Source organism: Portunus trituberculatus, chromosome 46 (assembly GCF_017591435.1).
Source record: "Portunus trituberculatus isolate SZX2019 chromosome 46, ASM1759143v1, whole genome shotgun sequence".
Taxonomy (NCBI): Eukaryota; Metazoa; Arthropoda; class Malacostraca; order Decapoda; family Portunidae; genus Portunus; species Portunus trituberculatus.
Window position 1 is genome coordinate 12,925,628 of NC_059300.1, and position 12,663 is coordinate 12,938,290.

A 12,663-nucleotide genomic window follows, 5' to 3' on the forward strand; every position below is an offset into this window, starting at 1 on the left:
TATCTTGGTGATTGAGTGTTTTAAGTAGGTGCTGGATGAGGAAAATTAATGATAATAGGTACGTGAGAGGCATATATTGTGAAGGTAGTGAAGGAAATGGTGTGTGTGTGTGTGTGTGTGTGTGTGTGTGTGTGTGTGTGTGTGTGTGTGTGTGTGTGTGTGTGTGTGTGTGTGGTGTTTATGTGATAATTTTGAGTCTTATTGAGAGAGAGAGAGAGAGAGAGAGAGAGAGAGAGATAACGCAAATGCAATAAAAACTAAAAAAAAAAAAAAAAATAGGAAAATGATAATGATGAAGACGACAATGATAATGATGATAATATTAGTCATCGTTGCGTCGAGAAATGATTCACTAACTCACGTGGAAACCAGTAAAACAAAAGACTGACACGTCATTATCACGCACACAAACTCTAACATGCCAGAAACTACGTCTAAAGTCACCGTAAAGAACAAGAAGAGTAAAAAAAGGAGGAAAAAGACAGGTTAGACTTTTTTTTTAGAGGGAAAACAAAAAGAGAAGCTGAAGAAAAACGTAAAGAATTAAGGGAAGAAAAATGTGAGTAACTAGTGGGCGCTGGAAAGGAAAGGTGAAGAAGTTACAATAAAGGTTTTGGTGAAGGGAAGAGCAAGCGGGTAGAAAGAGGCTTGGGATGCAAGAAAAGTAAGACAGGAGGGAAGGTTACAAGGGAGGAGTGTTACAAATTTATTGAAAGGGAAACCAGGAAGACAGGAGCTAGAAAATGGAAAGACGGTGTGAGAGAAGGGGAGGGAGAGGGAGGAAGGGAGGGAGGGAGGGAGGGAAGGAGGGAAAAAGAAGAGCTTTTCATAAATCTGTTCCTTGACTTGGGCTCCGTAGTGTGCAGGATTTGTGTGTCCTTCACGCTAAATTAAATAAATTTATGATAATTTAGCCAATTAGTATAAGTGGAATATTTTTCAGTGCAGTTAACCCTTTCAGTACCATCATACATTTTCATTTTTATTCTGTTTACTCTTTGGTGATTCTACACAGCTACATAAACTTATGTGAGGATTAAAATAGAAATGACAGTGGCCATTAATCTTTTGACCTACATAGATCCTTCATAACGTGAATAAAATCATCTAATCATTCATAAAACTCATGATTAAAATTCGTCCGAGTACTGAAGGGTTTAAACACGTATGTTCACAGGTAAAGCCAGATGTGAATGTGCTTACGTAACTCCCTGACGATGAAATCATGGCTGGCTGCTCAGATGTGAATTGATGCCTCAACCTGCTGTCTATAATGGTGCCTTTCTCTCTTCTCCAGCGACGGTTCGACCAAGACACACACACACACACACACACACACACACACACACACACACACACACACACACACACACACACACACACACAGCACAACGTTTCTTTCATTTTGAGTCAAAGACGCCTGCCTCTCTCCTTCTACCATACCAATGTATTGAAATTATTCTCTCTCTCTCTCTCTCTCTCTCTCTCTCTCTCTCTCTCTCTCTCTCTCTCTCTCTCTCTCTCTCTCTCTCTCTCTCTCTCTGCATTGCACCTCGTCCCATTCATTGTTCCTCCCATCAACGTGACCTTCATGGTGACGTGGTGCGGGGGAAGTGGCATGTCTGATTTGGCCAGGCGACAAGATTGAGACCTCCTGAGCACCTTGAGGAACTGCTGTGTGTGTGTGTGTGTGTGTGTGTGTGTGTGTGTGTGTGTGTGTGTGTGTGTGTGTGTGTGTGTGTGTGTGTGTGTGTTGGAGTGATGTACTAAGGTGCACGTTTTCATGTAAGTGATTCGGTTCAGAGAGGAAGTGAAGCGTGGAATTGAAATGTGAGTGTGGGTGAGGTGAGGGACGAGGAAGGAAAGATGAACTGGAGTGTAAGGAAGGGAGGGAGATGATTGGTTAGGGAAAGGTTTCATTCATTATTTTATCTTCATTGGTGGTTAGATTAGTGTTTAGTTAGCCTGAAGGGTTGATTGATTTAAGAGCTGCCAGTGTGAGGCTTGTGGTTCTGTGGTTCGCATTGTTGTGGCTTGTACATTCATTCCTAATCTTGTTTATCTGAGGTACAAATAAAGCTGGCATTTGGTGTGTGGGCTGAATGGTAATGAGTTGTATTTTGTGAAGAGATTACATAGTTTAAAGTAGTTTTTTTACGAATATAATATATGGAGTAAAACGAAGACGCTTTTGCAAGATGTATGATGAAAAGTGTTTGCTAATAAAACACACACACACACACACACACACACACACACACACACACACACACACACACACACACACACACACACACACACACACACACACACTGAGTATAAGAATATAAATCTCTTTCCTCACCGCTCCTTCATATCTGAGGATGTTTGAAAAATGTTCCGTACATTCACGTCGCCTGAATGGCAATAAGAGATGAAGTGCGCCGCGTCAGTGTTATTTGCAGGGAAGTCAACGTTACTGCCATTGATGTGATATCTTACCCTGCAGTGCTTCTCCTTTCCCTTTCTTGGACGAGGCAACAATGTATCTTTTAAATTCTTACTAAAGTTAGAATTATTTAAAAATTTCATTTATAGTTTAAGTTTGAGTGTCAGTACAGACGTCAGTTTGGATTTGTACACTTGTCCGAAATTACTGACAATAATGTGATCTATCCTGTGTCCTTCTTCCTTGCCGCACCTGTCTAGGACGGACTCGTCGTGGTGACATGTTTGAACCTGTGTTTACCTTCTGGCCTGCTTCACCCTGCGTGCCCTGCTTAACTCAATCTTGGTGTGTGTGTGTGTGTGTGTGTGTGTGTGTGTGTGTGTGTGTGTGTGTGTGTGTGTGTGTGTGTGTGTGTGTGTGTGTGTGTGTGTGTGTGTGTGTGTGTGTGTGTGTGTGTGTGTGTGTGTGTGTGTGTGTGTGTGTGTGTGCTTATGTTCAAAATAGCTATATATAAAGTGTGTAAAAAAAGAATAAGGGTTTTAATGAGGAAGTGCAATGTGACATATATACGTTAATGTAAATTGATATGCAGTCATCTGTATTGTAATTCACTTCAGAATAAAAATAGTTCTGTTTCTGAACAACATAGGGACTTCTCATGCTGCCGTTAAATCACTAAGATATACTACGGTGGAGACAATGATCTACATGTACATCAGACTACACACACACTCTCTCTCTCTCTCTCTCTCTCTCTCTCTCTCTCTCTCTCTCTCTCTCTCTCTCTCTCTCTCTCTCTCTCTCTCTCTCTCTCTCTCTCTCTCTCTCTCCAGGAGTATCAACAATAAAAGTGCTTCATCCTCTTTCAAACCATGCTTAAAATTCCCTTCCCATCTCCCTCTCACCCACACCTCAGAATTTGCCAGTGCAGACAAACATTACTGCGTCAATTTAACACCGGCACATGTGATTGGGTGTCCTGATGAATGTTGGCTATTATGTTCATGCACTGCACCGATACAAAACACGGAAATTCACGTTGATTAATGTTATCTTTCTTTCTATTCCAGGTGAGTATAGTGAACGAGCTCCCAGGTGTGGCGACTCCCCTCCACCCTCAGCTCTGCGCGGGAGGCAGTGAGGCAGAGGGACGCCAGGCACAGTAAAACGGACATGTAAAGGTGTACAGTACATTCGCACCTGTCCTGTGGTGTCTTTCTTGAAGGGGAGCAGGTGTTGATTTGTGCTGGGGGTGGGAGAGAGGAAGGAAAGGGGTGGTACTCTGACCTTGTGGTTGATGGGGCGGTGGGGACGATAGTGAAGGGGGGCAGGTGTACTGTAAGTCATCGTGAAGGGAAGGGAAGAAGAGGCTAAGGTGGTACTGTACAGCCACACTCACCCCTCTTACACAGCCTTCCCTCCTTCTCTCTACACCCGCTTGGGGGATTAATGGCCCGGGGCTTTTCCGTAATTGTCTCCCTTGTGGGGTGTCCCTGGCGCCAGTGTAAGGTCTAATTGGGCGATAATTTTTCAGTAAGTGGAACACGTCATACGATGTTGGAGTAATTGGGAGTCACTTTCCTTGATGCCGGGTTTGCCTCAGCCTCAGTGTTTTACGGAGACCCCTTACTGTCCTCCGTGATGACTGGTGACTGACGCAGAGAGAGAGAGAGAGAGAGAGAGAGAGAGAGAGAGAGAGAGAGAGAGAGAGAGAGAGAGAGAGGCTGTTGAAAAATCTAAAGGGGATATAAGTAGTGAAGCACATTCGTCAGCCAGACAACGTACTACACGTACTCAATGTATATGTACTGTGCTCATAAATCCACTGGTCTTACGTCACTGTGTATGGCTGTCACTTTCCTATCTGATGCTTCCCTGCGCCTCCCTCCACTGCCCCTCCCGCATCCTTCATATACCTAAGTAGCTCGTAATTTCACCGGCGCAATGTTTCAAATCGGAGTGAAGTAACATTCATAGCACTACTATTTGCCAAGTATATAAATAATGACCCCCACTCATCCTGTCGGTGTGCATTCGAGTTATCCTAGATGTATTGGAGTCTCGGTTACTCGATCAAGCAGAGGGAGTCTCAGCGCGGTTCACTCACTCACGCAGGGGCGGCGGAGTGGGTGAGCTGAACGCTGCTTTCATAATGTCGCGTGAACCCTGAAAAAGATATCTAATTCGCCGTACGCGTTCCCTGGTGTTAGTTTTATCCACTAAGAATGGTGCCCGGGAGTCCGTGGGAGGGAGGAAGGGAGGGCGAGGGTGAGGAAAGGAGGGGCACGGTGCCAAGTATGCCACTCTCGGCCCGCTTTGTGCTGCCTCTGATCTTCCTCTTACTACCACCGACCGGGCACTCCTCTACGCCCCGATGTGACACTCGCACTGTCACTCCTCCGGTTATTCTCAGTGTAATCTACCTCCATCTGAGCCTGCGCTGCCCTGCTGGTGAATGCTGGCTGCCTCCCTCACTGTGGTCAGGAAGGAAATGCACTTGATTGTATGAGAAATGTATCAATGTGGGCTTATTAACCATATTACCGAATTTATTTTAGCTTCTTTTATTCCTGTGGGAAGACGAAATACGAAGAAATTTGTTTGAAAGTAATAAAAGAGAAGATCGAATAGTATCACATCAATTTAGGTGCTGGATGGGATGTGCCGCCTCTCTTGTCCGAGTGAATGGCCAATATAAGGTTGGCAGCATTACCCCTAATCAAAGTTCCCCGCCAGACGTCACTCCTTACTTTCTCACTCTAAACCGAAGTGGACCAACTTTGCCAATATTCCTCCTTTCAGCGTACATAAGAGGCGAGCCAATCATCTTGTTGTAGCGGATCCACGCCAGATATTATGGGGCTCCGCAGCCAGGGAGACAATACTCCTACACCAACGCTTGACTTGCTACACTTGGCTGCCTCCCCGCGCCCGCCTCCGCCAGCTTATTGTTTTCAGCTTATTGGATTTTTGCTGATTCTGTTTTGTGGAAGTTCTGATCTCGTCTTTTTTTTTTTGTGATAAGTATGTTTAGTAGTTCCAATTACGGTTCTCCTCGTATCTAGCGTGTCTATATCAGCGGCAAGTCCATAGAACAGAATAAGTTCATTTTTACTCTCTTTTCTTTTTCTCCCTTAAATCTCTGAAGTGAATTTTTTTTGGGTTATAACAATAGTTGTGTTGCTCGTTAGTGTTGGTGCGTGCGTTTCAGTGCCTCGACCCTTGCCTCGCGCCTCCCCGCCCACCAGCAGCTGGCCCGGCGCCTGTCCTCGCGGGTGACGAACTGGCTAAGTTACTCTGTTGTGGCTCGTGTTGGCACCAGGCCGCCGCTGCCGCTACTGCCACTGCCGGTATATTCATGTCTTCGGGAGAAAACTAGAACTCGGTGCTGCTGAAGCTGCTGGTAATAATATAATTAGCACGCTCGAGTCTCTAGGGAGAGGCGGAGCTTTTTCTAGCAATTCACGGCACTATAATCTGTGGTTGTATGACTCGAGCTTACGCGGAATTGGCCTCACTTCGGAGTGCCGTACAGTGAACTACAAAGTCGAGAATTCATCTAAGCACGATTTATTTTCGTTACCAAACCTAAATTATTGTTGGAATTATATGAAATTAACTATATTCACACAAATACTCAGGCAAACTAATAACTTCAACTTTCTACCATATAAATCAATTCTCTCTCAGCTATTCACCTCTCATGGACTCCATAAAAAAAGTACTGAGGGAAAACAATGAATACTAGTCACAGTCCGAGCACTTAAACCTTAAAATGAGATGAAAGCAAGAAAAAATCTGAATAAAAACCACTCTTGGCCACCACCGCCTCGTGAGGACAGTGAATCGCAAACAGAGGGAGAGGAGAGAGGGAGATGTGGTAGATGGAAGGTGGCGGAATAATAGAAGGAACTGGGAGAAATTGTATACGTGAAGAGGTTTGAGATAAGAACATAAGAGCATAAGAAAATGAGAGAAGGTGCATGAAAACAGTGAATCGCAGAGAGGGAGCGGGGAGAGGGAGATGTGGTGGGTAGAAGGTGGCGGATTAATAGAAGGAACTGGGGGAGATTGTATACGAGAAGAGGTTTGAGATAAGAACGTAAGAAAATGAGGGAAGCTGCAAGAGTCAGTCAGGCCTACACGTGGCAGTCAATGTATGAACAAAGCTACTTAATTCTATCATCCCCATAAGAACATAAGAGCATAAGAAAATGAGAGAAGGTGCATGAAAACAGTGAATCGCAGAGAGGGAGCGGGGAGAGGGAGATGTGGTGGGTAGAAGGTGGCGGATTAATAGAAGGAACTGGGGGAGATTGTATACGAGAAGAGGTTTGAGATAAGAACGTAAGAAAATGAGGGAAGCTGCAAGAGTCAGTCAGGCCTACACGTGGCAGTCAATGTATGAACAAAGCTACTGAATTCTATCATCCCCATTCATAAATTCATCTGATCTTCTTTTAACCCCTTCAGTGCTATGACGCGTTTCCACATTTATTCTGTTTACTATTTGGTGATTTTATACAGCTTCAGAAGCTTATGTGGGAATTAAAAGAGTGAAGACTATGGCTATTAAGCATCTGCCCTCCATAGACTCATCATAATGTAAATAAAATCGTCAAATTATACCCAAACTTGATAAAAAATGCGTCTCATTACTGAAGGGGTTATAGCCCCCTGTCCAGCAAGAGAGTATAAGGAAGAGAAAGAGAGAAACAGAGGACGAGGAATGAAGACAAGGTGATAGATACTAAGAAAGGTGTGTCGTGGCAGGAGGAAGGACTGGGATGGAGGTTATACAAGTGAAGAAAGGAACGAAGGAAGAGTTAAGACTGGTGACATTGGGGATAGTTGTCCATAGATATTTTTTAGAAGGTCTAAGGAAGGTTTGTCACTTTCTTCTCAATGTACAGGTAACTAGTTCACCTTTCTCGTTTTGCTCTTTGCCTTAGTGTACGCTTTCCCTGCCTTGATGTAACCACCGTGTTCCTTAAGTACTTCTAAAGGTCTCTGTTTCTGTCTCTCTCTCTCTCTCTCTCTCTCTCTCTCTCTCTCTCTCTCTCTCTCTCTCTCTCTCACTAATCTTTTATTTTTCCCCCTTTCACAATCGCCACTACTCATTTTATACCAAACTTACCACACAAACTCAACAAAACATGGATGCATGGAGGAGCAGGAGGAGAGGGACGAGGAGGAGAAGGAGAGGGACGAGAAGGAAAAGAAAGAGAAACAACAATAGCAATAAGGGAAAGAAGATAGAAACGAACAAGTAACCTCACCGTCAACTCTCTCCTCCACCCTCCCCTCCCCTTCCCTACCCCCTGTCCTTCTCCCCTCCCCCTGTCCTGCACCTTCCCGTCCCCTCCACACATGTGACAACACAGCAAGGTGCAATTGGCAACATGGTGGTCCTGTTTATTTGGCAATGACTGTCTCTGTTGCCTCTAGTATTAGGCCGCAGCAGCAGTCTCTCTCTCTCTCTCTCTCTCTCTCTCTCTCTCTCTCTCTCTCTCTCTCTCTCTCTCTCTCTCTCTCGATGGAAGAACGGAGATGAAAGATGTCCCCACGATTATTTTGACGAGAAAAAAAAAAAAAAAAAACTCTTGGTATGAAAAGGGAAAATTGAAGAAAGGGGGAGAAGGACGAGGGTGAAAAATGAAAAGAAAAAGATAGGTTGGAAAGATAAAGGAAGAATGAAAGAGAGAGGAAAACAAAAGGTGAACGAAAGTAAGGGGATGGCGAGGAAGAGAAAGAAGAAGAACAAGTAGAAGAACAAGACCAAGAAGAAGAGAAAAGAAGAAAAGAAGAATTAGAAGAAAAGGAGTAAGAAGACGACGACGACGACTACGAAGAAGAAAAAGAAGACAAGAAGTAATAATAATAATGATAATAATAATAATAATAATAATAATAATAATAATAATAATAATAACAATAGTAATAATAATAATAATAATAATAATAATAATAATAATAATAATAATAATAATAATAATAATAATAATAATAATAATAATAATAATAATAATAATAATAATAATAATAATAATAATAATAATGATGATGATGATGATGATGATGATGATAAGAAGAAGAAGAAGAAGAAGAAGAAGAAGAAGAAAGAGGAAGAGAAGAATTAGCAGCAGGAAAACAAGGACGAGGAGGAATATATCAAGATGTAAAACAAAGGCAAGGCAACTGGTCTTGTAAAGTTGAGGAAGACAATGCTATGTTTTAACTCCGCGTCCTGTTGTGCTCATTATGACGGACAGACTTGGTTGGTGGTGCGGTCTGAATCCCTGCCGCGTTCCAGGCAGCAAACATTCCCACAATCACCCACTTCTTGAATCACGCTGCTCATCACGACATTCATATCTCAAGCGTGTTGTGTCTTAGGGTCCGTATTCTCACTTTCTCACTACGTTATTTTCCAAGGACACAGAGATGATAAGTTGAGTTTTCAAGAGTGTTTTTCCAGTTAGTACTGTAGAAATTTTGTCACTCTACCCCTAGAACTGTAAAAACTTCCTTCATTCTCTCACTATGACTATTTTTCAGAGCCACAGAAATAAGTAGAAGGGTTTTCAAGACTGTTTCTCCAGTTTGTACTGTAGAAATCTTGCCGATCTGCCTCTAGAATCGTAAAAACTTGCTTTAAAATGCTTTATTCTCTCATTACTAATATTTATAAAGGCCATAGAGATGATTAGCTGGGTTTCCAAGAGTGTTTTTCCAGTTAGTTCTGTACAAATCTTGTCAATCTGCCTCTAGAATCGTAAAAAACATGCTTAAAAACGTTTAATTCTCTCACTTCGAGTATTTCTTAAGGCCACAGAGATGATTAGCAGGATTTTCAAGAGTATTTCTCCAGTTGATAATGTAGAAATCTTGTCAATCTGCTTCTAGAAACGTAAAAAACACCTTAAAAATCTCGTATGAATTTAAATAAACCCTCAAGAAATAGTGAAGGTGAAGCACAGAAGCGTTTGAGAATACGAACCCTAGCCTGTTCACGCTTCTCACACACACGATGGTAGATAAGAGTGTGTGTGTGTGTGTGTGTGTGTGTGTGTGTGTGTGTGTGTGTGTGTTTACGTGGTTTATTTTCCCTTCAGTTTCCTTATCGTGTTTCATTCACTTTCCCCTTCACGAATGTCAGCGCTCTCGTATCCGTCCCTTCCGCAAATCTTTCCTCGGCATTCCGTTTACGTTCTTAATTCTGAGTTCATCTTCTCCCTCTCCTGCCTCTCGTTCATTCACTCCTCCCTTCCTATCACGTTACAGCCCTTCACACCCCTTCCACACTTCCTTCACTCCCCAAAACTCCTCCTCCTACTCCCCTTTGCCTTCCTCTTCCTCCCCTTAGTCCTCCTCCTCCTCTTCCTTCTCCTCTGCTCTCATCTCTCTCATATCATCACACGGACAATTTTCTGGTACACATTTCTTATCCGTGTCAGCTTCCCTACATTTTTCACATAGTTTTTCTCCCCCCTGTGCGACTAACTACCTTATTATATAGTGGCAATGTTCTCACAGTTTGCAGCTCTGGTCGCTCATCCCCGAGGGCATTTTTGTGAGTATTTTTCATTGGTGGTGTTGATTGGTGAGGAGTGTTTACGCAGGTGTTCGTCTCAGTCTTCCGGTGTAGCCCAAGCCTTCCCCCTATTCCCGGAAATCGAAATTGGTTATCAAAACTATTGGGTAGTGCGATTTGTGTCCCTCTTTCTCGCTTCGCTGCGTGGTTCCTTTGACTCCGTGGGCGTATAGGAAATGAATGACTCGCGGACACTTGAATGCATGCAGATGGTTTGTATTAGATATTGAAACACACACACACACACACACACACACACACACACACACACACACACACACACACACACACACACTAACACATATATACATGGGGAACTTACGGGACACAAATATTTACTCCAAAACTTACGTGACATATATTCCGGTCAAGGTTGTGGGACTAGTGATAATTAATCTTTTTTTTTTTTTTTTCGTGGTATGTAGAGAACTCATATTTCGTATTCAATAAGGCTATGAAATACATTACATCAAATTAGGTCCCGGCTTCACTCTAAAATTACTTGATTCTGGCAGAATTTTACACCCTAAAGAAGCAAAATGACACACATATGAATCAACACACACACGAACACGATCACACACATGCACAGCTACACACCACACACATGAACCAATAAACTACAAGAAGACACATTTCCCACTTGCCTCGACACAGTAAATTCACAGTATTAACTATTGATTGGTGGATGAGCGTCGCCTTTCCACCGCAAATCATTCTGTGTATATATCAAGCTTCCTGTCTTGCGCTGGGCTACGGTAAATATTGGAGGGCGGGGCGGCAGTGGCACAGTGACGCCAAGGGGCCATCTCAACTGCAGGTGCCCCTAGATGATGAAAGATATGTGGGACCAGGTAAGGCAGGAGAGACGGGAGAGAGAAGGGGTGTTTAGGTGCCAAAAAGCCAGGAAGATATCATAATTAGAGCTGGTGGATAGGAAGAGGCAGAGAAAGTAGAGGATTTGGAATATGATGTTGAAGGTAACGAGGTTAATGAATGAAAATATGAAAATAAGGAGAGAGAGAAGGTGACGTAGGGTGTAAGAAGCATGAAGAGAGACAAGAAGTAAAAGAAAATTGAGAGAGAAGAAGGAAGAGTAAGAAGATATAGAAAATGAAGGGATTAGATAAGAAGAAAGAAGGAAAGAAGAGGAGCAAGGAATAGAGGCTGAAGGGAGAGGAGGAGGAAAAGTAAGAAGGCGCAGGAAGAAGAAGAGGAGGAGGAGGAGGAGGAGGAGGAGGAGGAATGGAGTCATAGATAAACCGTGACGCAAAAGAGATCATAGGATATCACATAAATCATATTTTTTACTGGGCAACATGCTAAGAGAGAGAGAGAGAGAGAGAGAGAGAGAGAGCATGCATACACCGACTGAAAAAAAAGATATGAACAAATAAACAACTTTCAAATAAAACTCCCGACAATTATTGAGTTTTTATTTCCATTCACATGTTTTACCATTAGAATAACTTTACACTAAATGACAAAGATTCACAAGTCGGAGTCCAGTGTCATTAATTTCATGTAGTAAGCAACCCTTGGCGTCTCCAGCCCGCGCCACTGCAGTAATTAATTCACAAGTCCATGTATTTCTCGCCCTAACTAGATTCACAAGTTTTTTACCCCAAGGGGCGTTCCTCACTAGTCATTATTCAGTCACAGTGTCAGACCTTATTTATCTTCAGTGATGGAACGAAGGGGAGAGAGAGAGAGAGAGAGAGAGAGAGAGAGAGAGAGAGTAAGGAAAAAAAAGGTAAGAGGAGGAGAAAGAAGAAATTGTTTATACTCTCACGATGCTCAGTAAATGACTCTGCTTCTTGTTGTACGACCGTAATTTAAACAAAACAAATAATTAGATAGCACTTCAGTAGTCTAAAGAGAAAAATTAAGTCGGAGTTCCATTAACCACTTCAGTACCATGACGCGTTTTCATATTTATTCTGCTTACTATTTGGTGATTTTATACAGCTTCAGAAACTCATGTGGGATCTATAATAGTGGAGACTCTGGTCATTAACCTTCTGACCTCCATAAATTCTTCAAAATGCAAATAAAATCGCATAATCACACCAAAAATTCATGATTAAAAAGCGTTCCCATACTGAAGGGGTTAATCATTATCGTCCCAAGTGGCTGCATTTACCATCACCTCTACGCATGTCTTGTTCAGTTACCTTAGACGTGAGTTACAGAGCCTGGAGCCTCTCTGAATAATCGCTGGTGAGGGAAGACAGAAACAGGATGAAGCAGCTGCTGGAGAAGCAAGACTCGGCTAAGAATTTTTCCTCTTAATATTTTGCCTCGTAACACTCCGAGTAAGTTTTAAACCTCCCCACAAAGTGTGCGGCCAGGCTAGTTATTTGCTTGCAGTGTTGGAACAAGTATAATCCTTCCTGTGTTCCGTATTTTCTCTCATAACAGTCAGGGTGTGTTTGTTTATCCTCGCCTGAGGGCCTAAGAGCTTTAGCAGGTGGTGGACTACTCCGCTCAACGTGCCAAGTGCGCCTCGCTGCAGCACATCCATGCGTCCCTCACCTCGTTATAAAGGCTCGCACGGAGAGTACCTGCCAGGAAATGTGATGAGTTCCACTCGCCTCAGAACACACAGGAGGCGTGGCGCAGTAATCCTTCATAATTACAC

The 12,663-nt window shown here is 42.9% G+C and overlaps 1 protein-coding gene across 1 annotated transcript in view; it reads left to right on the forward strand.

Moving 5' to 3' along the window:
• The window catches only part of LOC123520131, a 38,428-nt gene extending 31,839 nt beyond the window's left edge, over positions 1–6,589 (forward strand). The window contains exon 3 of the mRNA XM_045282065.1: positions 3,499–6,589. Within this exon, the coding sequence (XP_045138000.1) occupies positions 3,499–3,569 (71 nt within the window). The 3' untranslated portion in view covers positions 3,570–6,589. The remainder of the gene's footprint in view (positions 1–3,498) is intronic.
• Positions 6,590–12,663: the final 6,074 nt, after the last annotated feature.